The 27,259-nt window shown below is 41.8% G+C and overlaps 1 protein-coding gene across 5 annotated transcripts in view; it reads left to right on the forward strand.

Annotated features, from left to right (window-relative positions):
* Positions 1-26,820, forward strand: part of TBC1D30 (TBC1 domain family member 30) — a 42,863-nt gene extending 16,043 nt beyond the window's left edge. For 2 of the 5 annotated variants that reach the window (XM_083574459.1, XM_083574461.1), the window contains 12 exons: positions 2,487-2,548; positions 3,005-3,070; positions 4,178-4,303; positions 9,051-9,236; positions 9,822-9,990; positions 11,353-11,521; positions 16,125-16,230; positions 19,359-19,465; positions 19,638-19,777; positions 21,022-21,228; positions 21,403-21,459; positions 23,305-26,820. In XM_083574459.1, coding sequence (XP_083430585.1) covers positions 2,487-2,548; positions 3,005-3,070; positions 4,178-4,303; positions 9,051-9,236; positions 9,822-9,990; positions 11,353-11,521; positions 16,125-16,230; positions 19,359-19,465; positions 19,638-19,777; positions 21,022-21,228; positions 21,403-21,459; positions 23,305-24,083 — 2,174 coding nt within the window. In that variant the 3' untranslated portion in view covers positions 24,084-26,820. Of the gene's footprint in view, positions 1-108; positions 128-2,486; positions 2,549-3,004; positions 3,071-4,177; positions 4,304-9,050; positions 9,237-9,821; positions 9,991-11,352; positions 11,522-16,124; positions 16,231-19,358; positions 19,466-19,637; positions 19,778-21,021; positions 21,229-21,402; positions 21,460-23,304 lie in introns of those variants that run through there. The other 3 variants (XM_083574460.1, XM_083574462.1, XM_083574463.1) reach the window with 2 other exon arrangements.
* Positions 26,821-27,259: the final 439 nt, after the last annotated feature.

Genomic DNA, 27,259 nt, shown 5'->3' on the forward strand with positions numbered 1-27,259 from the left:
CTGCTGGGGGAAGGTGGGGGCGGCCACGGGCGACAGGGAGCCTGTGTGTGCGTGCGAGGAGATGCCCGGCGCTGCTCCTTCCAGACGCTCCCCAGAGACGCCGGAGGGGCGCAGATGGAACCCTCGGGTAGGAAGCAATGGCTTTTCGGGCTGGCTGGGGAGGCCCCGGAGCGCCGCCGTCCCCTCGGCCCGGAGGGCGAGGCTCCGGCGCCGCCTTGGGCGGGGAGCCCGGATGGCTGCGGCTTGAGGAGAGCTCCTCCGGGCCTGGCATTGGCAGACAGGGCCAGAGGGAAACTGCGAGGCAGCCTACCGATTCCGAGCCCCTAGCAGGGGATCTCGTCGGGGCATCTGGCAAAGATGGGGTAGAGCCGTCCAGTCCAGAGAGGTCCCCTGTGAATGTCTTGTGAGCCAGGACATCGGGTTAGTTGAAGGGTAGAGCGTCCCTTCGCTCCATCTGTTTTTCCACCTGACTCCTCCAGCACACGTGACCCTTTAGCACCGTGTCTTTGTTCTGGAGGCAATTCTTACGTTTATGCCTAGAGTACCTATCCTGCACTTTGAAGACCAGGCTATGGCGATGCAGAAGAATGGCTGAGGGCAAAGGGCCCTGATGCCCAGCCATCTGTGGTTCTTTAGAGTATGGAGAAGTAACTAGAATGGGGAGTATAGACAACCTCGGGAGGTATCCGAGAGGTATCCAATACCGACAGGTAGAAGAAGACCAATCCTCTCTCTCGTGTGTATATTTATATGGAATCACAGAATTGTAGCTTTGGAAGAGACCCTGAGGATTTTCTAGTCAAACCCCCTGAAATGCAGGGATACCCCCATACCGGGATTGAACCTGCAACCTTGGCATTATCAGCACCCTGCTCTAACCAACTGAGCTATCCAGGTGCTTGGAAGCGTTGCAGGCAGGACAGGGCAGCTGAAAGCAGCAATTTAATTCTTGTTGGAAATTAAAATCTCAATATTCAGACAAACCCAACTTTGTTGCCTGGCTGAAGCGAAGACACGTTTGTGGAGGGTACAAGGAGCTTGATGCAGATGCGTCAACAACCTTGCATCAAATGCAAACAAATTCCCTAGTAGGGATGACCTCACCTGTAGGGCCTGTATTGGAAAGACTGTTAAAGCTTCAGGGCTCCTTTGGTTATATTATATTGAAGTAGTTGGTGCGTGTAACACTATTTCTTTCCTAATTCAATATAGTTGTTTGAAATTTAGAAGGAATGGTTGTGTGATTGATTTGAGAAGTTGGTCATGTCTGGCCACCCTTTCATTTCCAGTATTTCCAAAAGTTGCAGTCTTTTTATATTTCCCCATGTCTAAGGTGTCGCCAGTTTGTTGTTAGAACATCAGATGACATTTCAGCACCTTAGCTTTGGACAGCAGCACTCTACCATGTGGGGAAAGAGCCCTTTATAACGTACATACGTATTATGCAGCTTTTCTTAAAAAAAGAAAAGAATTGCACAGCTTGTGCACGAAACTAATTTCTTCTTGCACAAGGACTGCATAAAAGCAGATGGTCTATTGTCCTTAAGGCGAGTTTGACAAATCAGACTTCAGTGAAGAAAGGGCATGAAACAATTCACTATGATCCGTATGATTCCTTGGAAGTGGATATTGATTAAATATGTAGCTAATTTGTTAATTATATTTTGGCTACAACTGGATACAAAAGGAAAGCTAATTTTGAAAGGTCAGAAATTTCTTTGGATGTCAGTATTGTAGATATAGAGTACTATGTAGATTACTAAAGGTATTTGTGAGATTTTTCAAAGTTTAATTATCCTGATTATATGTCTCCCCATTTTTTAAAAGCTGCGGGTGCAGTTCTATATCCACTTAATGGAGTAAGCTCCGATGAACTTGATGACAGTTTCTTTTGAGTAACGTGTATGGAATTGCACTGTACATGGCTGATCTGGATGAAAATGAGTATCTAAATATCTACTTTGTTTTATGAAATTTGGATATATTTTTTAATGGCACTACTTGGAGAAGGCTGCAGATTGAACCTGGTACCTTCTGCATGCAAAGCAGATGCTATGCTTCAGAGCTGTGGCTCTTCATCTTCTCACCTTCCTATCCAGCCCTCCCTTCTGCTCTGTCAAGTTTCATTAGCTCCTGTGAATAAGGGAGCTAAACACAGACATCTTGATTGCCGAACTGTCCTAGGGTACTGGCAAAGTGGGGCCGGGGTGGGGGAGGAAAGCTCTGTTGAACCCAAGGTGTTTCCCTCCATGTGTAGGTGCTGTACCCACCTATTTTTGCCTAATGTGTTTTTACCTGTTCTCTAGAGTTGTCTCTGACCCAGAGTAAATACCCAGTTTTGTATGTGAAAAATTGTATCATTACCATATGTTGATTTAGATATTTGGGGACATTCACATGTTTATGGTTATCTGATAATTTTCTTCTTTAATCCCTAAACCAATATTTTAGTAACTGGTTTTTTTGGTTTTTATTTTACTGCATAGGAGTTGACACCAAGTTGAAATTTACACTTGAGCCATCTTTAGGTCAGAATGGCTTTCAGCAGGTAATTTATTATTTTTATTCATCTATAAGTGGCAAAAGGTCTTCTGAATTCATGGACAAATATTTATTTAAAATTTGCACTGGCCTGTGAAGTGGGAGTGTTATCCAAATGAGCCTATACAGCAATCACTTCCGTTGCAAATGTGCTTGTTACTAGTGGTGTTTTGATACCTCAACAGTTTCCTTTTCTGTGACAGCAGATCGTTCTATACAGCTAAGAAGCTAAAAGGATTAAAGTCCATTGTGTTATTTTTATTTTTGTAGTTTCTAGAATATGAATGAATAATTAAGCAGCAGATTTGTTTTTCCTCTCCATGTTGATCATTTCTAATTGGGTAACCGGGTATTTAAGTACTTGGTACTTAAGTTCATGGTAAATATATTAAATTGATAATGTGCTGCATGGCCAGTTATGTTTCTGAACTGGAATAATCTGTCTCAGTGGTTATTTTTTTAGTGGCACGATGCTCTCAAAGCAGTGGCTAGGCTGCCAACAGGAATACCAAAGGAGTGGAGGAGAAAGGTGAGGAAAGCTCTAACCTTCTGTGTCCTGTGGATTTCAATGAGCATAACTTTCATTATTGGATAAACATCTACATGTTCCTTCTAGATTTAAGAATGAACATAGAGGTATTCTTTAGTGACCGGATTCATCTGAAGTGTAAATTCAAAAAAAGAAAAAAGAAACCCAATCTTTGTGCCAGTGCTCATAACTTTGACAGATGATTTAATGCCTCAAGCTTGGCACTAGTGAAGTTATCTCAGTTTCTGGTGACTGATAGCTGTGAATTAGGCCAGTTGTTTTGTGAAGAGATCCTGAATGTAAAAAGAGTGGAGTCACTGCCTTCTTCTCCTTCAGGCTGCTGTTCAGCAAGTAAAGCCGATTCCTGGCCCAACTTTACATCCTGTGGAACAGGGCCAGACTTAGTAATGCTTAGATTAAACCCATTGAAATCAATGTAGCTTAAGTTAAGCCCCGTTGATTTCAGCGAGTGTGTTCTTAGCATGAGTAAGTGTGGATCCAACTCTATACCTTTGTATATTCTGCTGCATGCACTACGTAAAGAGACACAATTTCCCAATCTTCTTCCTACATCTGCGTTGTGGGAGAGAATTGCTCATATGAGCATGGTATGTTATGCAATATATAGGTGAGCTGTGCCTTTGACTCGCTACCATGAAATAGTATGCAGTCTGCAGAGATGCAGTGATTTTGTATAACTAAAACGATTGCACTCACTGTTCAGGTGTTGGTCCAATAACTTTGAAAGCGCCTTAGCAACTGCCTGGGGCGGAGCTTTTTTTTTATAAAAGAACGCCCAAAGTTCCTGAACTGCATCACCAGTACTGCCAACCAACTCCTGTGCCGCCCTGAAGCTCCAATGCCCACCCCCAGTGATGCCATGCGGTCCCCTGCAGCGCCCAGGGCAGCCAGTTCCTGTCTTGCCATGCTACTGTTTGAAAGCTTGTTTGCATAGTGCTTCAGACTGATATGAACTTGTTGATTAGCTTTACTTATTTATAAACTGTTTAAAGGAGGGATGACTCACAATTATTTTGTGGGGGTGGGGAATCTCTTTTGGGTGTGGGGTATAAATAATAAAATCATCATTATTTTTTATTATTTAAGGTCTGGCTCACCTTGGCAGATCATTACTTAAGGAGCATAGCAATTGACTGGGATAAAACAATGCGCTTCACTTTCAATGACAGAAGCAATCCTGACGATGATTCCATGGGTATTCAGATTGTAAAGGTACTTTAAGCAATTTTAATTAGTTTATTGTTCATGGCTGTATATGTTCCTGCTTGTTTTCCTGAAATTTACGTTCATATTATCAGCGTGCAAGGAAGTTATTTCTTTGCCCATTGTTCAATTAGATCAATGGGAACTGGTAACAGCTAGGAAGATTAATGGAATAATGACCTGCTAAACTTTTAAAATAAGACCGAGTTGTTCACTACTTCCAAAAGCAGGTTCTGTTTACCATGGAAGCTTCCGAAATGGCAAAAGGGAGCTCAGAATAAAGATTGGTCCTAAAATACTCCTTTATTAGCATTACTTTTTGAATTATTATGCTCATTGGCAAATTATCCCCCCCCCAGTGCATTTCTAGAAATATACTTGTCTTAGTTTTGTCAGTTCCAAATTTCAAGGCCACCTCCCACATGCAAAGTAGCCTATTATCATGTGTGAACTACTCCCTACCATGATGTTGTTCAAGGAAGCTTCTCATATTATCTACCTGACCCCAGACCTTTTAAATATACCGCAGCATGAAGTGAATGTAGAATTGCTTCATGTATCAGGTAGCCCTTGGTATGAATTTCACATTACAGGAGACAGTGTGGTGTAGTGATTAAATCGTTGGGCTACAAACTGGGAGGCCAAGGTTGAAATTCCCTCTCAGCCATGAAGCTTACTGGGTGGCCTAGGGTCAGTCGCTACCTCTCAGCCTAACCTACCTCACAGGGTTGTTGTTGGGGGGAATCAAATGAGGAATGTATGCCACCTCGAGCTCCTAAAGGTGGGGTTTAAATGCAATAAAATAAAAATTACCACAGTGAACAATCTACAACTGCGGCGATCACACAGGGTCCCTGGATGTTTAATGATCTATTGATCCCTGTGCCACCACTGTGCTCGCTTCCCCGCTGCCACCAACCTGTTACTCTCGGGTAAAACACTGAGTCCAGACAGTTGTTAAAATTGAACCAAATAAACAAGTTCATTTTATAAGCATTAACAAGTTTATGGTTTCTCAGATAATATTCCTGCCAGTTTCTTAACTTTAGTTTCTTTACTGGCCTATACCTTCCTAATACAGTGGTCCCTCGGGTTAAGTACTTAATTCGTTCCAGAGGTCCGTTCTTAACCTGAAACTGTTCTTAACCTGAAGCACCACTTTAGCTAATGGGGCCTCCTGCTGCTGTCGCACTACCGGAGCACGATTTCTGTTCTCATCCTGAAGCAAAGTTCTTAACCCGAGGTACTATTTCTGGGTTAGCGGAGTCTGTAACCTGAAGCGTATGTAACCTGAAGCGTATGTAACCCGAGGTACCACTGTACCTTCTGACTGATTATCTCAACTGTTTGACTGACTCCTCTTAACAAACTCTCTCACATCACAGTAGCCCAACCCACAGTCTTACCCTCTTCTAACTCCAGACTGACTTCCCAACCACCCTAACTCTAACTCTAACTCCTCCCCTTGGGTTCCCATTGGTCAGTCATTTTACAATTAGTTAACCCTTTCCTTATGAATCCAGTATGATGTCACACACCTAGGAGGGCAAACGCCACAACAACTGTGCCTAAGTCTTTGTTCACTATGAGTTGGCAAACTTGTTATTTGGCCTGGATCATTCAAACTGCAGGTGAAACTTGATGTGGAAGAATATAAGAGGTCAGGCAAGAACCTTTCTCCAAGACACTTTAGTTTTCTATGCGCAGGCATTTTATTTCTGTGGATGAGAATTCCATTATGTAAGCCCCAAAATGCAATTTGAGGTGGTATAGCCCAGAGTGAGAACAGGTAGAAATAAACCACCTTGATGAGAACTACAGCCAAGCTTTGTAATAGGAATAATAGAATTCTAGAGTTGGAAGGGGACCACAGGGATCATCTAGTCCAACCCCCTGCAATGCAGGAATCTTTTTGTCCAATGTGGGGCTCGAACCCACAGCCTTGAGTTTAGAGTATCATACTCTACCGATAGAGCTATCCCGGTGGGTCTTAGTAAGGTTATACAAATTTCTGAATGTTCTGTATGAAAATACTGATCCTAATTGGTAGGTATAAATTATAGAGCTTATTTGTACAGGGCCACATTAAAAATTAATAACATAACTGTTTTGTCTCTTGCTTACTAATGGTCTATAACTGCCAATACAATGTAACTCTTGGGAAACAAAGAAGTGTGTTTGTGTGTCTCTCTCCCCCTGCCCAATTTCTGTGTTCTGATAACTGTATTTCTTATTAATCTGCTTATATAAAATGGAACAGGGTTGCATCCAACTAAGTTTTATTCAAAATAGACCCATGAAATTAATGGAACTAATTTAGTCTTGTCCATTAATTTCAACAAGTCTGAGTATAACTGACATTGAAAACAAGCTATTGCAATGAATAAAAGCATCAACATCTGATCGTGCCTGCATCTGATCCTGTCATAACAAATATGAAGAAAGAGTTGGTGTAGTGACAAGAGTAACCTGCAACTCTACAGAACTTGTTGGACTACAGCTCCCATCATCCATGGCTGTCTGGCGCTGATGGGAGTTGAAGTCCAGCAACATTTGAGGGCCACAGATTGCCCACCCTTGGTTAGAGTATTGGACCAGGTCTGAGGAGACCCAGGCTCAAATTTCCACTCATCCATGAAGTTCATTGGCTAACCTTGTGCCAGTCACTATGTCTCAGCCTTTCTTACCATGCAAGGTTATTGTGAAGCTAAAAATGAGAGTGGGGAGAGAATCATGTTCACTCTGCAGATTTCCTTAGTGTAAGGGCAGCAGATAAGGCTGGTGACAGTGCTCTCTAAAGATCTCTCTTCAGGTGTCTTATGACTGACAGGTTCTGAATCAAGCCCACTGGTTCCAGCGTAACAGCAAAAGAAGACAAAGATACCAAAGCACTAATTAGCAATAAATAGATTATGTATTAAATATTATAAGAGGGTGCAATTCTCGTGAACAGCATGAATACAAGATGGCATGAGGAAATGTGCAATTGGAGGTGAGGGAAAATCATTGCTAATTAAAAAGAAAGGAAGCGATATATGCTTTATGCACATTCAAGGTCCTAGCAATAGGGCGCACCAATAAAAATTAAGAGAGGGAAGGGCTCCTGGGCAGAATGAAATAAAATGGAAGAATGTGCTGTGTGAGATGATTATGCATTGAGTAACCTAAAGGATTCTAAGCAGTGAAGTCCTTGCTTATACCACCGCCTTGTGGTTGCCAGTCAGTGGTGAGAAGGTATTTCTTCAGCAGCAATAAGCAGTTTGGAATAGTATCTGGAGGCTCTTGGGGAAGAGGCGGGGGGCGGGGGGGGGGGGAGCACAAAGTGTAAACCAACGTTTGCCTGTATGTTTGGCACACAAACCAAAATTTGGGTTCTAAACAACAGCTAGCACACCCCTGCAGTGTAAAATAACAGTGGGGAGGGGGGCAGTTGAGTGACACAACTGTCAGTTCCTATGTACAGTGTAACAAAGGAAAAACGACAATGACAAAAATGAGCATATAGGGTGGAATTCACACTAAGGCACAACAGAATATTCCCCCCCTTTCCTCCCCTGTGCACCCCTATATCTTTTGTAGAGGTTCTCCCGCAGAGAGCACAGGACCAGAAGAATGGCAGGGAAGTCCTGTTATTCAAGCAGAAGTCATTCCGGTCATGCAATTATATAGTGCAAGTCTGCAAATTTTTCTAGAATTTTACATGTTGCTTTTGAGAGAGCTGCAGTATCTACTCAAGATGTGGGGTTGTTGTATCTAATGTTTGTCATACTCCGAGTAAACCCACTGAATTTATTGGCCGCGGCTCACTTAATTTTAGTGGGTTTGCACTGAGAAGAACTTAGTTAAATGCAACGCATCACGTGTGCGCTCATGCGCATGGAGACTAGTGCACTGTACATGCTCACTGGAACTTCTCCGCTGGTTCCAGAAAAAACAAATTCTGTAATTAGAATTTTCTGCATTTCATTCAAATAGTGAACTTTTAAAATTGCAGTAGTTTAACGTTTTGAATTGCCGCTTAACATCATCCACGTTACTCGGATTTTCATTCTGCTCTTTTATAAGCCTTTGTTTGATTTAAAGGCATGCTTTTAAAGAGACAGATGGGACTTTGCAAGCTATCTGAAACCTCCCTTTGAATGTTAAAATTTACAGCTTGCCTGATAAAATGCACCTGTTCCGTGTTTGTTTCAATATGGCTAGAAAGCGCATTGCCTTCTGTCCCAGGGATGTCTTCATTTCTTAAAATTTTGTTACGAATGTTAGCTTCAGGGTGCTGCTGCCTGTTGCCTTCACCCCCAGGATGGTATTTATTCCAATATACCAGCATGTTAACTTGGGAACTAGGAGACAAACGATTAAGTAGCAGGCTTTTATATTGCTGTTGCTTCTGCCCAATACGATATTAACTGCTGACAGCAGAAAATGTGTTTCTAATTTTCCATTTAAGAAATAATCCACTTTCTGCACAATGATTATTTTGTTGCTATTTTATATTGACCGGTGGCAGTTGCTTATTCAATTAACCTCCTTGAGCATGTCAGTAGATAAAGGGTGTGGATATTGAAGCTACTAAATTACTTCATATTGGAATTGGACATTTGCAGATTCCGCTCCATCGTGCAAAGTCAATTTAATTCAGGAAATAAAAACAGGGCTGACGTTAGAGTGTGTGCTTCAATTTAACAATGTAAAAGCCATAAAAGGAGCTTCTGCTGAGACCTTATTCCCTGTTTCCCCCCTCCACTTTCTTTAGGATCTTCATCGAACTGGATGCAGTTCTTACTGTGGCCAGGAGGCAGAGCAAGACAGAGTGGTATTAAAACGTGTTTTACTGGCTTATGCCAGGTGGAACAAATCTGTAGGATATTGTCAAGGCTTTAACATTCTGGCCGCCCTCATTCTTGAAGTAATGGAAGGCAACGAGGGAGATGCTTTAAAAGTGAGTGACGCTACTGAGCAAGGTGTTGTTTTTACCCATATTTTGAATTTTTTCTATCAGAATAGTTCGGCAGTGGGGATAAAGTCCCCCGAAGCAGGGTATGGGTGTTTTTTACACAGGAATGCAGGGGATTTTGAGTTAAGTCCAGTCAAAGGCGACTATGGGGTTGTGGCGCACATCTTGCTTTCAGGCCGAGGTAGCCGGCATTTTTCCGGGTCATGTGGACAGCATGACTAAGCCGCTTCTGGCGCAATGGAACACTGTGACGGAAACCAGAGTGCACAGAAACGCCGTTTACCCTCCCGCTGCAGCGGTACCTATTTATCTACTTGCACTGGTGTGCTTTTGCTAGGTTGGCAGGAGCTGAGACAGAGCAACAGGAGCTCACCCCATCACGGGGATTCGAACCACTGACCTTCTGATCGGCAAGCCCAAGAGGCTCAATGATTTAGATCACCGCACCACCTGCTTCCCTTTACCTTTAATACAAGTAGAGATAGAGAATTGCATGGAAAAATTTGTATTCAACCACAGTGATTCTGCAGGACCCTTACTAGCTGCCAGCCTTTTCTGCTTTGTTTTCAGATTATGATTTACTTAATTGATAAAGTGCTGCCTGACAGCTATTTTGTCAATAACCTCCGAGCGCTATCTGTCGACATGGCCGTGTTCCGAGACCTCTTGAGAATGAAACTTCCTGAACTGTCACAGCATTTGGATACTCTTCAAAGAGCTGCCAACAGGGAAAGCGGAGGTAGATGCCGGCACAGATGCCTTCCAATTGTTTTCTTTGTTAGTTTTCTGTTTCTTCGCTCCTATAACATTTCTTTGCCCTGGGAGCCTTTAGAACGCATCTGATCACGAGGTTAAAAAACATATTAGCCTGTTTAAAACTTAACAAATATTTGAGGTGAAACTAATTATTATTATTATTTATTAAATTTGTATACCCGTCCTTCATCCACAACATAAAGGTGGTCCACAACATAAAAATACATAACGAGAACACAAAATACATAATGAAAGCAAGAACAAAACAAAACCGATAATGTTCCCCCGACAAACACATTTAAAATGATGTAGAATGTTAATCAGCCAAAAGTCTGGTTAAAGAGAGAAGTTTTTGCCTGGCACAGTGATATGTAATGAAGGTGCCAGGGGAGCCTCTCCGAAGAGAGCATTTTACATGTGGGGAGCCACCACAGAAAAGGCCCTTTCTTGTGTTGCGATGCTCTGGGTTTCTCATGGACGAAGGACCTCAGATGATTATCACAGGGCCCTCATATATTTTTTTTGTATCAGATTTTTTTAAAAATAGCAAACATCATAGTGAAAATAGTAATAACTGTTCCAGTTGGGGTTACTGGTTTGAGAGAGAATCTGTTCTTTGCTGCTGTGTTAATTTACATTTTTAAGGTATCTCCTGTATTTTTTCTTAAATGCTAAATTATGGCTGTGAACTGCTTCGGAAAGACTTCTTGTCTTGAAAAGCAGCATAAGAAAGTTCAATAAATAATTGATCATCACTGCAGAGTTAAAAGATGCTAAGAGAGTGCTGGGCAATTGGACAAACCATTCCATTGAAAATTGGGATACTACGGAGTTTGACATGCAAATACTGATACCTAATCCCACTTACTTGTTGTATTTGGGCGTTGCTTGCAGGCTTCCCATAAGCATCTAGTTGGCCACTGTGAGAACAGGATGCTGGACTTTGGCCCGATGAAGCAGGGTTATTTTTATGTAAAAGAGAGGAAGAGATGGGTTGATGGAAGTAGAAATGCAAGTGTAACAGAGTTTATTGTTACACTCCTGATCCAATCACCTCCCACACCGCTGTTCAGTTTATGATACCAATTCAGAAGGCTTGAGGGGGGTAAAAATCCTACCGGATTCCGACATTAGTAAAAGCTGAGCAATGCTATTCCATAGAGGAATGTTGCTAGCATATTATCAATTGTGTTTGGCTTCCTTGGATCTATGGCAAACCGAAAAATGAATGGAATGGAATCATTTGTTGTTACTGCAATCCTGTATTTTTCTTCCTTATGGGTTGTGTTAAGACAAATACTTTCAGGGAATAGATGTGGATCTGTTCTATTTTTTTCTGTTTCAGGCGGTTACGAGCCCCCACTCACGAATGTCTTCACTATGCAGTGGTTCCTGACCTTGTTTGCTACATGCCTTCCTAACCATACAGTTCTAAAAATCTGGGATTCTGTGTTCTTCGAAGGGTCAGAAATTATACTGAGAGTAGCGCTGGCTATTTGGGCAAAGCTGGGAGAGTAAGTATACTTTCAGCCTACGACTAAAGGAAATGATACTGAATAGTTGTTTGGAGGGTTGGAAGTACCATATGAAATGGTACTGAAGTTCTGACAGTGATGCCCATTCTTTTTTCCTTCTCCATCCCAGTTGACCCATATAGCGTGCTTTGCGATGCAGCTATGTTACATACAGTTCAGTTGTTTTGTGGGTTGGTGGTAGTGAGGCAGCAGCTGACATTGCTCCTAAAACATATCCCAAAAGTTGAATCGCCCTCCTTAGTGATTCATATACAGTCATACCTTGGTTCTCGAACAGAATGCATTCTAGGAGTCCATTCGACTCCCGGAACCATTAGAAAATCAAGGCGCTGCTTCCGATTGGCTGCAGGAGTGCCCTGCAGCCAATCAGAAGCAGCGCTGGACGATCAGGTTCTGAAAATCGTTTGAAAACCAGAACGCTCTCTTCTGGGTTTCGATCGTTCAGGAGCCAATTTGGCCGGGAGCCAAGGTACAACTGTAACTGGATCATGTACAACATTACATTTACCATATTGGCCCAAATATAAGCAGCACTTTTTTTTCCAAATTCCGCCTATGCAGAATATAAGTGTGGCTTATATTTGTGACCTTACATGGCGCGGCTCCCCCCCCCCTCGCCCCCAGAGAGCAGACTGGAGCATGGGGCGATGGCACACAACCCGTCCGCCGCTCCCAAGCCTCCATCGGGGGAAAGGGGGGAGGCCGTTAGCAAAGCGGTGGGCTCTCCCCCCTCCCAGAGTGTGTGGAGCGACTGCCCGCAGCCCGCCCACTGCTTCTGCCTCCCCTGAACTGCCTAAGGAAGGGGGAAGGGGGGGAAGGCCGGCCTAGGAAGCAGCCCGGTTATTTTCTTTTTTTTCTTTTCCCCACTGCAATTTTAAAGCTGCGGCTTATTTATGGGTGTGTCTTATATTTAGGCCAAAACAGTATTATGTTCAAGATTAATGCAACGGTTTATATACTGGGACAGTGTCTGGGACAGCTATCATGGTTTCCATTGTATTTTATTTTATTTTTTTGCTAATGGGAATATTGAAGGGACACTGGTGGCGCTGTGGTCTAAACCACAGAGCCCTAGGGCTTGCCAATCAGAAGGTCGGCGGTTTGAATCCCCGTGACGGAGTGAGCTCCTGTTGTTTGGTCCCAGCTCCTGCTCACTTAGCAGTTTGAAAGCACGTCAAGTGCAAGTAGATAAATAGGTACCACTCCAGCGGGAAGGTAAACAGCGTTTCCGTGCGCTGCTCTGGTTCGCCAGAAGTGGCTTAGTCATGCTGTCCACATGACCCGGAAAAACTGTCTGCGGACAAACGCTGGCTCCCTTGGCCAGTAAAGTGAGATGAGCGTGCACTGGACCTAATGGTCAGGGGTACCTTTACCTTTACCTTTAATGGGAATATTATGGGGTTGGATCCAGACTTTGCTGCAGCCAGTGGAGAAGTATCTTTGCTAGTTGCAGCCAGCACTACTTCCGACACTGTGTGGCGGGGTGGGAGGGAGCCTTCTGTTGAATCAGAAGCCTTGCATAGAGGGAGGATTCCTGTCCACAAAAGACGGCCTGGATCCAACCCACAAAATTTACACAGGCTTTTTGTCCAGGAGAGGCGCCCACTAACTGAAGAGGAAGGGAGCTCACTATTTGCCAGGTACCCCTCCCCCAAATGCAACTCTTGGTGTCCACCTCCCCAAAATCAGCTCCAGAGATTTGAGGGACCCTGCAGAAGAGGAAAGGGGGTATCAGCAACAGTTCCTTCCCCTCCTCTTCCATTAGCAGAGGTGTCTGCTGGATCAAAAGCCCTTTTGTTGAGTACAAGGGAGTTAATTGAATTCCACCCAGAGTGTTTGCAGCCCTTAATGAAAGTCTAAGAAACACCCTGGTAATTGAATAAACTAATTATATTCAAAGGATTATTTTTTTAAAAGAAGTGTGTTTATTTTGGGACAAGTTCTAACAAATATTCTAGTGGCTGTCAAGAACAATTGATTAAAAAAGCTAATAGCAAGGGCTTTAGGAATCATTTCCATCGCTTGTGAAGAACTTGAAAAAGCTTTCTGAAATAAAGTACTAAGACACATAAATTCAGATTTATGCTTTAAATAATAATAATAATAATAATAATAATAATAATACTTGGAACAACTTATTTCTTTTCCCAGTTAGTTACATTCAAAGCAAAAAGACCCAGTCCTTTTGTGAACAAGTTTTTGTCATTGACTTCAAGGGTAATTGCAAGCAGAAGCCTGCTAGTTCAGCTGGAAAATGTTTTGCTGGATTGCATTATTGCTTCTGATCACCTCTTCTGATGCCCACATATTTTGCTTTCCTGAAGAGCCAGTTTAGATGCAAAAGTTGTCCCTGAAATAAGACAAAAAACTAATTAAGTGCTACTTTCTAAATGCAATTAACACTAATCACGATTTAAAATTTTTCCATAATAGGCAGACAGTTTTCATTTTGACTTCGTCTTTCGAAGAACAATTCGATTTTATTTTATGTCTCATGAGCAGAATTTGCTCATGAGATGTTCCTGTTGCTAGGGTAGGGTAGGCAATTCTTGGTGATTTCCCGGTGCATCACTGAAAGTCTGCTCTGAAAGGATCAAGAATGGTGTGGGAGGTTTATGGAGGACCCAGCTAGGTTTATGGAGGGCTGTAGAAGGAAGGGGACGCGGGTGGCACTGTGGGTTAAACCACTGAGCCTAGGGCTTGCCGATCAAAAGGTCAGCGGTTCGAATCCCCCGGGGTGAGCTCCCATTGCTCGATCCCTGCTCCTGCCAACTTAGCAGTTCAAAAGCACGAAGTGCAAGTAGGAGGCAGTGGAAGACAGGAGTGCATGGAGTGCTCTGGTCCATGGGGTCACGAAGAGTTGGACACGACTAAACGACTAAACAACAACAAAAGTAGGTCACAGCTTGATTCCAGGTGGATCACAACATGTGCACCACCACCATTTACTTCTTAAGGGTATACAAAATATGATGTTGATCTGGTGGTGCCACAGTTTCTTTTGCAGTGTTCTGCAGTGCAGAGTCTCTTGTTTCCGTTTATATAGATATTTAGTTTGTAACCCTCCCAGGGAGGTAACAGTATATTGAAAACATAGGACCAGACTATTGGACAGTTGTATATGTTTTATACTTGAATATCTTTGGCTACTGAAAGTCAGATGAAATAGTTTTGCATTGCTTCTCAAAAATACTCAGGTTTAGATCTGAGTGCTCAGGTGGAAAGGTTACATCCACCTTGGGTCCTCCTCTAAAACAAGGACACAAAGATAAATTATGATGATGAAAGCCAACCTGATATTTATTTCAAGTAGGTCTTTGTCAGAGTCTCTATTGCTGTTGCTTATCTTCAGAAGCTCATAGTGAGATTGCGGTTTTCAGAGTTAAACTGGCAATCTGAAATAGAAGATGCTGCATGAATTCTAAGTCATGATCATTTTCATTCCTTTGAGGCACATGTACTGTTGTCTTGAATCACTATCTTGTTGTCCTTTCTTTGACCTCTCAAGAGCACCCTAAAGAGTTCAACTGTCTACAGATCAATCACATGCTCACTGAGAAAACACCACATTGAAGGGGGGAAATAATCATTCCTCTGTGGAAGTCGAAAGAAGGGCAGGAAAACTTCAAAAGAAGCTCTCATCAAACTGGAACTGTGCAAATATTAAACAACTATGTCTCTAAAGCGTTCTATCTAAATTTTATCTAGGATGTACATGTGTAGAGACAGCAGTCTAGCCTCTCCTTTAAATGGAATGGTTACTACCCTTTCCTTTGGAAAATTCCCAGGAATGTTTTTGGGACCCATTTACTGGCCTGCTACTTAATAACAGATGGTTCCCATGCTGATGTAGAGATTAAACAAATTTTCACAAAACACTGACAAGTTGCATAGACACTGCAATAAGGAAATAACTGAACAGAAACAGGACTAGTCTTTTCCTTCCTACACTTAAGGTTGAAGTCCTATCAAACATTTGGTAACACTTCCCTCTCCTTTCCCTTTGCTCTGTGTGCTGAAATTGCTTCCTACTCAGAGCATAGTTAGTCAGTGTGATCATAGTTCATCATAGATGGCTGGCTTTTAAAGAGCGATTGCTCTCTTTCTAAACTACAAAATGGTTTGAATCACTTTCAGTTGGATTACTGAATTAGAATCTGCTTTTTTTCTTCTTACCGTGTTAGTTCAAATTTTATAAGTGTTTTTTATGATTTTGAGCTGCTTTGAGAAAAGTGGCGTAAGAAATAATGTAAATAAATAATTGGCACAGAGTAAATCACCCAAATAGGGTGCTTCGTTGGACGACTCATTCCCCTGAACACTGGGATACTTTCAAGTGTGACAAGGAAATAGTGTTGTATTTTCACTTTTTATGTTTGCATGATGCTGAAACACAAATCAATAGCCTGTTCTCTAATTAGAGCTATTTGTGGATATCTGTCTACTAATATCACTAGTGTTAAGCTGTTTATAGCTGTTTATATGTGTCCCCCTCTTTCCAAATAGCTGATTACGCACTCTATATTTACTCAGAAATATAACATGTTGTTTAGATAATGGAAATGTTTGTGTTCCAATGCAGGCAGATAGATTGTTGTGAAACTGCAGATGAATTCTATGGCACCATGGGAAAGTTAACCCAAGAGATGTTGGAAGGTGACCTGATTGATAGCAATGAACTCATGCAGGTTAGTAAGTATGAACTACATTAAGGTGAAACTAGGGTGGAATAATAGGGATGCGGGTGGTGCTGTGGGTTAAACCACAGAGCCTAGGACTTGCTGATCAGAAGGTTGGTGGTTCAAATCCCCGTGATGGGGTGAGCTCCCGTTGCTCGGTCCCTGCTCCTGCCAACCTAGCAGTTCGAAAGCACGTCAAAGTGCAAGTAGCTAAATAGGTACCGCTCCAGCGGGAAGGTAAACGGCATTTCCGTGCGCTGCTCTGGTTCTCCAGAAGTGGCTTGGTCATGCTGGCCACATGACCCAGAAGCTGTACGCCGGCTCCCTCGGCCAATAAAGTGAGATGAGCACCGCAACCCCAGTCGGTCACGACTGGACCTAATGGTCAGGGGTCCCTTTACCTTTACCTTTAGGGTGGAATAATCTTGCTCTGGTTGGACAAAGCTCACGTTTTTTCAAGGTATTAAAAATATCCTAAAGGGACGCTGTAGCTCAGTGGTAGAATATCTTCTCTGCATGCATAGGTTTTCCTATTCAGCCCCTGGCATCATCTGTTAGGACTGAGACAGACTCCTTTATAGAGCTGCTGCCAGTAAGCAAATGTAGTATTGAGCTAGAAGGTCTGACCCTGTATAAGGCAGCTTACTGGGTTCCTATGTTCAGAAAAGGAAGGAAAAAAACAGTTCAAAAATTATAAAGTGTTCTCCGAAATCTAATTGAAGCAGAGTGTTCTATTACTGTTAATAACAAGTCAACCTTGTACAGTTCGCTTTTCATCCAACTTTGGCAAGAACTTTAAAGACAGGGAAGGAACCTTATGAATAATGCAAATGTGCTGTACTTTTAAAATACAAAGCGGTGGCTGCCCACATAGCTCTCGAAATAGGTTTGTACAATACTGAGAAGAGTGCAATGAATGTCAGTATCAAATTGCTTCCTACTCTCTTATAAATTGCATTTCAGTGATTGGTTTGATGTGTGAATTCAAGATATGGGGCAATATTCAGCTAAGTTTTACTCATGGCAGACTCCTTGAAATTATTGAGCTTATGTCAGCCATGTTCACCGATTTCAAGGGCTCTGCTCTGTGAAAAACTTAATTGAACTGCATTTGTCATAATAAAGCTGTTCTAGTTCAGAGAGGTTCCGGGTTTACAAAGGTATGAGTCTTTGTGGTATAGGAGTCAGAGTGCTGGAATTGAACCCAAGAGACCATGGTTTCAATCCCCACTCAGCCCTAATGTTCCAGTGGGTGACCTTGGGCCAGTCTCACTCACTCAGTCTACCTCACAAGGTTGTTCTGAGGATAAAGATGGAGAGAAGGAGAGCCATGGATACTACCTTGAGCTCCTTGGAAGAAAGATGGGATAGAAATGTAACAATAATAGGCAGATAGCATTGAGTATTAAAGGAAGCCTGCCTTCGTCCATGTAAGATAGCCCACCAAGATGCTTAATAAATCACCTATTTTTTGCTGTTTTGGGGAGGATTTTTTTTAAAAAAAGGAAGGTACAAAATACAGTGGTACCTTGGCTTACATACGCTTCAGGTTACATATTGGATTTAAAATGGTTTTTACATATGTTTTTATTACTGATTTTTTAAATCGTTGAGTCCCATTAGGCTGTTTCATAGGAAGTGCTTCATAGGTGAAATATGGCTGCCTCTTTGGTGCTGATGGCAGTACAGTGGTACCTCGGGTTACATACGTTTCAGGTTACAGACTCCGCTAACCCAGAAATAGTGCTTCAGGTTAAGAACTTTGCTTCAGGATGAGAACAGAAATCGTGTGGTGGCAGCAAGAGGCCCCATTAGCTAAAGTGGTGCTTCAGGTTAAGAACAGTTTCAGGTTAAGAACGGACCTCCGGAACGAATTAAGTACTTAACCCGAGGTACCACTATATGGCTGTAGTGTTATGTTCAGCTTGGTGGACTATGAATATTGGTTCCCCCACCCACCCAGAAGTAGCCACTTCAGTCTGTTGCAGCTAAAAGAGAAGGGGACAGGAACGTGTAGTTCTGTTTATAACCTAAACCTCTGGAAATTAGCAACATGCAGAAAAATTTAATGGTACAATTTCATTCAGAGGTTTCATATGGAACACATTTCTATTGACATAAAGGGTATAAATGATTTTCAGGTTCTGCTACAATTCTTCTCCCCAGGGATAGCATTGTAGGAATATAGTAATGATGCAGGTGAAAGTGATCAAACTCCAATAAGGGGGGGGGAGAGATATGGGGGCTAGGTGCAGTTTTGTCTGTTCCCACGCTTGCCAGGTGTTGTGCGGACTCGCAAAACGGAAGAGGTGTTTTATGTTGTTGGAGTTTTTGTGCACACTCCTGACTGAGGCAAAAGGAATCTCATCTCCAGAAGGGCTTAACGTTTCATTGCTTGCACTACATCAGGGCAATGTGGTGTCCTGTTCCTGCCCCCCCCCCCCACCTTCAGGCAAGAAGTATAGGATCAGTTTCTATGGTAGCTTTTGTGTATTAAGTACAGGCCAAGCAGACTCACTCATTCTTTATTCATTCAGAAACGCGCCTTAATTGAGAGACTTTTGCCCTGTGCTAACGCTCGCAGAGAGTGCATATGGCAGCACTTCTTTTTTGGCAAAGCAAACGTTTGTGATTATTTCCACCCTTTGTTCACTTTCTTGCTTTTGTGTCACGGTAGCAATAAAGAATGCCTCCAACATCTGTTAGTTCATAATTTCTGTTTGGAGTGGGTGCAGAGAGGACAGAAGTTGCAGTTCGGCAACATCCGCAGGACCATAGATCAACCACACTTGCAGCAGAGATGGTTTAAATTTGCACACACTGCCTTGAAAACAAATGCCTTAGAATGCAGCGAATGCTTGCATTTGCGTGAGTTTCGCATGCATGTCCTTGTTATCTTTTCTGCCTGATTCAAACAGTTCTCTTAACATTTCCAGCGAGACAGTCATCTTCTTTCCTGCAGGAAATGTATGTTCCATCACAAAAAAACAAATCTTTCACCTTTTGTTTCATTACATGAGGAAATACATTGCCTAATCCTGCAGCCATCCTTTATTTGAGTTATGGACAGTGGCTTCGAAAGTGTAAAAGAAAAGGCACCGATTTTAAAAGCTTGTCTCTTTCTTTTTGCCCCCTAGACTGTTTATTCTATGGCCCAGTTCCCTTTCCCACAGCTAGCAGAATTACGGGAGAAATATACATACAACATTACTCCTTTTCCTGCCTCAGTGAAATCAGCTTCAGGGTAAGTCTGTCCTCACCTCTTGCCAGTAGCATATATTGTAATCCAGGCAGGATCTGTATATAAAAGGGACAAATGTAGAGGATTATGTATCTTGAGCCTGGTGCACTGTTCAGTTTATTATAGATGCATTTGCACGTCCAGGTCAGTGTGTCTGTGTGCTTTCCTTTTGTAGATGGCTGGGAAAAATTAGAGACAGTGATGAGGAGAACGACCTCGATGATGAAGATTCCATAGCTAATGTCATTGGTTGCCTTGGGCCATTCAGTGGGTTTCTAGCCCCAGAACTACAGAAGTATCAAAAGCAATTCAGAGGTAAAGAATGTAAACATTACAGCATTACCATAGGAGCCTCTTTCCCCCATGGGTTTATCTTGCAGTTCTGCTATATAGTTTAGAGGCCTGCAGATTACCATCCCCGGGCATCAGCCCTTAATCAAATGCTCGAAGGACAAACCATGCCATTCCGTGGCGTATGAGAGGTGGGTATAGGAGCATTTGATTAATATGGCTCATTCCATCTTTATCTGTATTGGATTTAAAATGGTTTTTACATATGTTTTTATTACTGATTTTTTAAATCGTTGAGTCCCATTAGGCTGTTTCATAGGAAGTGCTTCATAGGTGAAATATGGCTGCCTCTTTGGTGCTGATGGCAGTACAGTGGTACCTCGGGTTACATACGTTTCAGGTTACAGACTCCGCTAACCCAGAAATAGTGCTTCAGGTTAAGAATTTTGCTTCAGGATGAGAACAGAAATCGTGCTCCGGCGGCACAGCAGCAGCAGGAGGCCCCATTAGCTAAAGTGGTGCTTCAGGTTAAGAACAGTTTCAGGTTAAGTACGGACCTCCGGAACGAATAAAGTACTTAACCCGAGGTACCACTGTACAATCAAACCTCGGCTCCCAAACGGCTCCATTTCCGAACAGTTCAGCCCCCGAACACCGAAACCCGGAAGTAAATGCTCCGGTTTTCAAGCATTTTTCAGAAGCCGAATGTCCGGCGCGGCTTCCGCTGAGTACAGAAAGCTCTTGCAACCAACCAGAAGCTGCGATTCAATTGTCGAAAGTTTCGGAAGCCAAATGGGCTTCCGGAACAGATTATGTTCGACAACTGAGGTTTGACTGTACGATAGAATGGTATTTTATCTCAGATATAATGTGATTGGGCCCACAACTGAGCACTTAGAGAGGAGCAGTGTATCCCTTCCTTAACTACGTTCTGTTCCCCATCCCCATGATGGCTTGCTGTGTACTTTTGAGAACAGCATTTCTAAGTAATATTCAAAGTCACATCAAGATGAATATATGGTAATTTTTTTGTTGATAGTTCCTGAGGGTTTAAGTACAGGCCGTTCCTGAGGGTTTAAGTACAGGCCGGTAACAGTTTCATGTTGACTACTGCTGATCTTTTGAGATTTAACACTTGTCAGCCTTTTAAATGCAAGTACAGACAATGCCAGGTTACAGTTTTTCCTCCCCCGATTTAAGGACGGTGGGGTTGCCATTATGTAATACATTCTGATGTGTTTCTCATGCTCTCTTCCTACTATGCATAGATCATAATGAAGAGCAGAGTCTAGGTTCCAGCAATATTGCAGAGCTAAGCCCTGGAGCAATAGATGCCTGTCGGCGTGAATACCACGCCGCTTTTAACAGTATGATGATGGAACGTATGACCACAGACATTAATGCGCTGAAAAGGCAGTATTCACGGATAAAGAAGAAACAGCAGCAACAGGTCCATCAGGTGTACATCAGAGCAGGTAAATCGCTTGTATTTGGAAGTGCAAGTTAGCTTCATGTGCATGAGAAAGCAAATCATCTTTTTGTGTTCATATATAGAAAAAGAAAAGAATGAAGTAGTTGGAAGGATCTCCTCTGACTAAAGAGCTTGTCACTTATAAAGACGATGTTGATCTTTGTTTTTCTTTTGTTAGGGTCTGAAGATGATGACCCTGGGATTATGTTAGATCCCAGGGACCAGCCGAATAATGGTATTTAAAGATATCTATGCTAATCTTGGGTACAATATTGGTTTCTCTGATTTTACTAACAGCTCTGGCATCCTTGGAATTGGGGTGAAATGTTCTGAATTCCCAACTGGATGGACAGTGATTTGGCATCAGAACTATCAACAAATTACAAGATTAGATATGAATTGGCTGGACTTAGAACAAATATGTTTCAACGCTGATTTAGCGTAAAGTGCACATACTGTCGCTGCTGATCAGTAAATACCCTTTGTGACAGTATTATCTGTGGGATGAACCATTTGGAAACTGAACTTTCACTTTGCTGCTAGAGATGGGTTGTACCTCCTAACAGTGGTGAGGAATCTTATCCCACATCTGACAGTACGGCCTACCTGTCCCAGGCTGGATTTTCAGCTCCATCTTTCATAGGAAATACCCCATGAAATGCAATTTTGAAAATCTAAGAAATATAGTATGCACAGAACAACCATGTGGCAAAACCAAATTGATGAAGGTTTTCATTTCCCAGGATTGCCAAAGCCCCTTTTCACTAACCTTAATCAATCGTCTTGCATATATCCTTTAGCACTCTCGTCTCTCTGTGACTGGATATTCTGCTGGGAAATGGTCTGTCTTGGTCACCATATTAAATTGCTGAATGTTCTTTCTATGAAATGGAGTATTTACCCAGCTGCTTGGTTATAGACACCTTTGTGTGGTCGTCAGGACAAGGCAGAGGCAGAAGGCAGAGTCTAGCATGCTATTCACATGATTTAGTGGTTAAACTAAACCAACCCATAGTACCTAATCCATCAATTTATTCATCTGTTGTGTATGTGTATAGCTTCGTAATATATTTAATTTCACATTCTTGCTTTCTTTGGTTTTTATTGCCTTGAAAAGAAGGCTTGGGTTAGGATCGTCATTTTTATTTGCTTGGGATAGGTGTCAGAGAAATTTGTAAAGAGGATCACTGCTGCTCAGTTAAACATATCTGAACTGTAACTTCAGTAGTAGAGTCACATAATCCTGACTGAAACTCTGGAGAGATACTGCCAGTTAGTGTAAGTGCTGAACTAGATGAATCAGTAGCCTGATTTGGTATATGTAGCTTCTTATGTACCAGATGTTTTCTCTTTAAAAGTAAATAGGTCCTACTTACCGAATGGCTTTCTTAGTTTTGAATCAACATTTTCCTTGATTTCTTCAGGCTGCTAGATGCTCTGTTTCTTGTTGCATTTCCCCCCCAGTCAACAGAAACTATGGAGCCTGCTATTAAGAAAGAGAGAGACATGAGAAGCGCACATGGTCAGTTTTGGATTGGAAAATGCAGTGTATAGCAGGGATAGAAGGATCTTTCAACTTGTGTTCTCTCGGTTACTCATTTTTCTATTCTTAAATCATGTCCTCTACATTTCTGTAGCAATCTGATTCATGAAAACTGATCAACATTTCAAAGCAAATTTCTCCTAATGAACACATTTTGATAATCGGTATTGACCAATGCACACATTTTTGCAAGACATTTCCCCTCATATAATGCATTTTATGTCATTTTCACTGATGCATATTAATGTTCATGTGCACTTTCCCCTAATGTAATGCATTTTTAAAAGAAAGGTTGATTGGAGAACACCACCACAAAATTCAGATAAGTGCTAATTTTGAGGGATAGCTGTGTTTCTGTTCTCATATAATTTTCCTGAAAGTGCTAATTTGATAGACCTGCGTTTAATTGCAAACTTAATTTAATTTCTCCCCCACCCGTATGTGTTTGTGTATCAGACTGGTCAGGTTTGCTTTAATGTTTGATCATTTGCCTTGCCTCATTCAATAGCATGCTTCTTAAATGTTTGTTTTCTTCAGATAAAGGACCAGTTACTAGTCTTCTGCCCTCTCAAGTGAACCATTCTCCAGTGATCAACCACCTTCTGCTAGGAAAGAAGATAAAGCCAACTAACAGGTCTTCCAAAAATGCTATTATTCATGTTCCAAATCACGCAGGAGGCAAGATGTCACCCAGTCCCCACGAAGATCTTAAAACAAAGCTCAACTCTCCTTGGCGCACTCACATTAGGGTGCATCGAAAGAATATAGCAAGAGCCAAAGGCCAGCTAGGCTATGGAGATACAATAGGGTTAATAGAAGAGCAGAATGAAGGTGTGAAAACCAGTAGCCCCAATGGGAAAGAAGAGGCTCCAAGCAAATCTGAATCTATGGAAATCGAAGGCAGTGATTCAGATGCCCGGACTGCTGAAGGACAGTCTCCTGAACCAAGTTACAAAGATGCCAATGCCAACGTCAACGTATCAGCTGTTCAGCTGAAGCTCGAAGCCCTGGAACTTACCCAAAATGACAAAGATGATGTTGAATCAGTATCAACTTCGTTCTGTCAAACACCTCTATCCGAGTTCCCGAATTCGCCCAGTGACAGTGGGACAGTGGCAAAATCTCCCCAAGCTGCCACTACTAAACCACAAGTCTTCAGTCCTTTTCCCAGTGTCAAACCTCTCAGAAAATCAGCTGCGGCCAGAAACCTAGGATTGTATGGTCCAACCGAGAGAACCCCAACTGTACATTTCCCACAGATGAGCAGAAGCTTTAACAAGCCTTCAAGCGGTAACAGCGGGTCAAAAAAACGATGATGTATATATCACTGGCGCATCATCATCATCATAATCATCATCTCGGTTTTTATTATGTGTGTGTTGGTTGTTCTGAAGGAGTTTCTGAATAATTTCATTTCTTAATTGAAATAATGAAGATAAGTCGCAACTGGAACATAAACTGTATGATCAAAGATCTGTCTTTTTTATATATATAACGTGGAGTAGTGAAAGTACACAGTGCCACATACAGTTTTCACGTTCAAAAAATGAACATTGACTTTGAGCAATGAGAAGCTGTAATACGGCATTCAGTAATGCAGTGGTAGGACAGTTTTCCCCCTGTCAGTTCATAAAGAAGACTACCACCTTTTATGGGTCAGTGGCTAATTAGCAGACCCTTGTAGCTGCCTCAATGAAGTGCACTGAACTTCAAAATTTCAGGCAGATTAAAATATTTTTTTAAAAAACTGCTTCTGTATAATATATACAGAACATATTTGAGCAGCTGACACATTAGCTGTGTTTTAGCATTTTCCACTTGAATGCCACTGGGGTTACTTCCTTTAATTATTTTTGATATAATAATTATCACCTTAGATCGGGTAAAAAGGGAAGTTGAAATGTGTTCTATGACTTGATCGTGGCTCCCTAAATGATGACCTTCAGTGAGTCACGGGACTGTCGGAATATGTATTTAAATCTGTTAGTTAATTTATCACTAAAATTCCTAGAAGTATCTGGTATTAAAGACAAATCTTCCTTAGCCTTTTTGATAAGCTTAAGTCACTTTTCATGTTAACTGCTGGGCAGTGTTGTTCCACAATGTATGTTAATTCCCTAATGTGTCAGCTTCCCGGCTGAGGAAAATTTATGGCTGTATCCTGATGATGTAAGATCGTCTTTAGTGTACTACTTAACTTTTTTCAGCCAGTGAAGGTTTTAGCAGTTTCCTGCAGATCTTGTCCCTTGCTTCTACATTTGAAGTGAAATGATCTATTGCCTAACAAGCTTCAAGGAATTAGAGGTGGTTATCACTATGGTGTATTATGTAAACAATTGTTAAAATTCCAAAACTTGACAGTCAGCATGGAGAAAGGGGTCTCCTGTTTCTCAGTCTCCAAAACACTGCAACCCGCCCCCCCCATTTCTAAAACATAGAATACTGTTGTTCAATAGTTTCAGTGTTCAGTGGGAATTAGTGAACAAACTAACTGTGTAGGCTTGGGGAAATTACAAACTCTGAACCAGTTTTAGATTTGTAAAATGAAGACTAGGAGCCTACCACACAGGACAAATGTAAGGACTGTAAGTGCTGTGCAAAGTTAAGTGCAATAAAAAATAGCACATGCTGCCATAACAACAAGAGTCATTCTAGGGCAATAGACAGAAGTCCATTATCTACAGAAGATGCTGTCTCTATCTATCTTGTTCACAATAGCTGCGAGCATTAAGCCAAGGTGCTTGAAGGAAGAGTACACTGATGATGAATCAATCCTACTTACAATTTGTAGAGTTCTCTGTTACAGAAGAGCTCCCAAGTCTACACAGACTTCCATTATCCTTTAGTTGAAGTTCTCTGAATGGGTAGCACCTCATCCTGCAATCCACAGTTGGTTCAGGAAATGTATACCCACATAGCACAACAAGAATCCTCCAGACTTCTCTAAGTAATAGCTCTTAGGTTGCAGTCCTGAACAGACTTACCTGGAACGTAGGTCCAGTTGAACGCAGTAGAACTTACTTCTGAATAGACATGCATGCGATTGTGCTGAATGTGTAACTCTTATGCAAACAGATAAACTCTTTCAGCGAACAGATAAACCAGCACAGAAGAATAAAGGATCAGTGCAGAATCTAAAGTATCATGCACCTAGATTGCTAACAAGTTTTGGTTTTCCCATGATTTCTGAGCAGCAGTCTACATGCTTCACAGCAAGCCAATTATGAACCTGAGGAAGGCTCAAAAAACAGTTTGTGATATGGCGCCAGGTGGGCGTACTATTAAAAATCAAAATCAAAAATCCTACTGTGTCGGCTTGTCCAATGTACTTCTTTGGACTTCAGCTGCTGATTCTCCAGTATCATATAAAAGGCATAGGATTTGGCCCTCAAACACTGACCCAAAACCAATTTGGATTCCAACTTTATTTTGGAAATCTCTGTAGTTTCCTACCCTGAAAGACAATTATGTCCTTCGCCGTGTGAATTTTTCAGAGCTAATATTTTGTCCACATTAAATATTTCTGTAAAAATGATTTTCCCCCATTCCTAAAGGAGTAATGAAAGCAGCTAAAGACTAAGCTAAAATTATATCCAAGATTAGCAGTTTGCAAACCCATAAAGCATTCTGAAATTGCTTGACACCCCATTTACTCCAATGGAAAGCACTAGAGGGAATCTTATTTGGGATCTACCCTGTGCATGCACACAAGACATTTCAGAGCTGTCTGACGCTGAGGTCAGTGTCTTATGTGGAATTCTGCATGGGTACTAGAACCCTCCCTGTCCCTGCACATCAATAGGAGCAGCTAGTTTTGGCATGTTGTATCTACCTTTACATTATGATGACAGGTAGTTCTGGACCCATCACTGTTGCCACCTGAGTGATGCCAGTAAGAAACTGAAATAACTTACCGAGTCTGTCTGCCTTTTGTGCGCTGTGATTTAAGATACTTTGGTGTTAAACTTTGTATCTTTGATGTATACAATGTACTATAGATATTGTAACATTATAAATATATACAGGATAATATATACAGGATGTATGAAATGGTGTCTTTGTCGGAGAAGTTTTATCTGTGTTTGTGTCTGAGTCTAATGGGTATAGTTGATGCCATTTTCTGTCTTGTAGATTAAATGAGGACTTACCAATAATGCATTGTAAATATTAACATTAATGAGTTGCTTCCAATTTCTTGCAGTAAGGCAGGGTTTCCAAATCTCAAATATTTTTAACAAAACAAAAATACACAGCCCATTATTATCCATGCTGTGTGCATGATCTGCAAATGATCTCTTGTAGATAAATATTTGAATCAGGATGCCTTTCTAGTATACAGAATACACTAGATGATATGATATTGTCAAAACAACAACAACACACTATTTACTGTGCCTGTGATGAAATAGAAACCAGTTCCCTTGCAATGCTCTCAACAACATTAGAGTCTCATGAGCACATTATAAGAATGCATTGAAAGGAATCATCTGTG

The sequence above is a fragment of the Podarcis filfolensis genome (genome assembly GCF_964270895.1).
Source record: "Podarcis filfolensis genome assembly, chromosome: 10".
Classification (NCBI taxonomy): Eukaryota; Metazoa; Chordata; class Lepidosauria; order Squamata; family Lacertidae; genus Podarcis; species Podarcis filfolensis.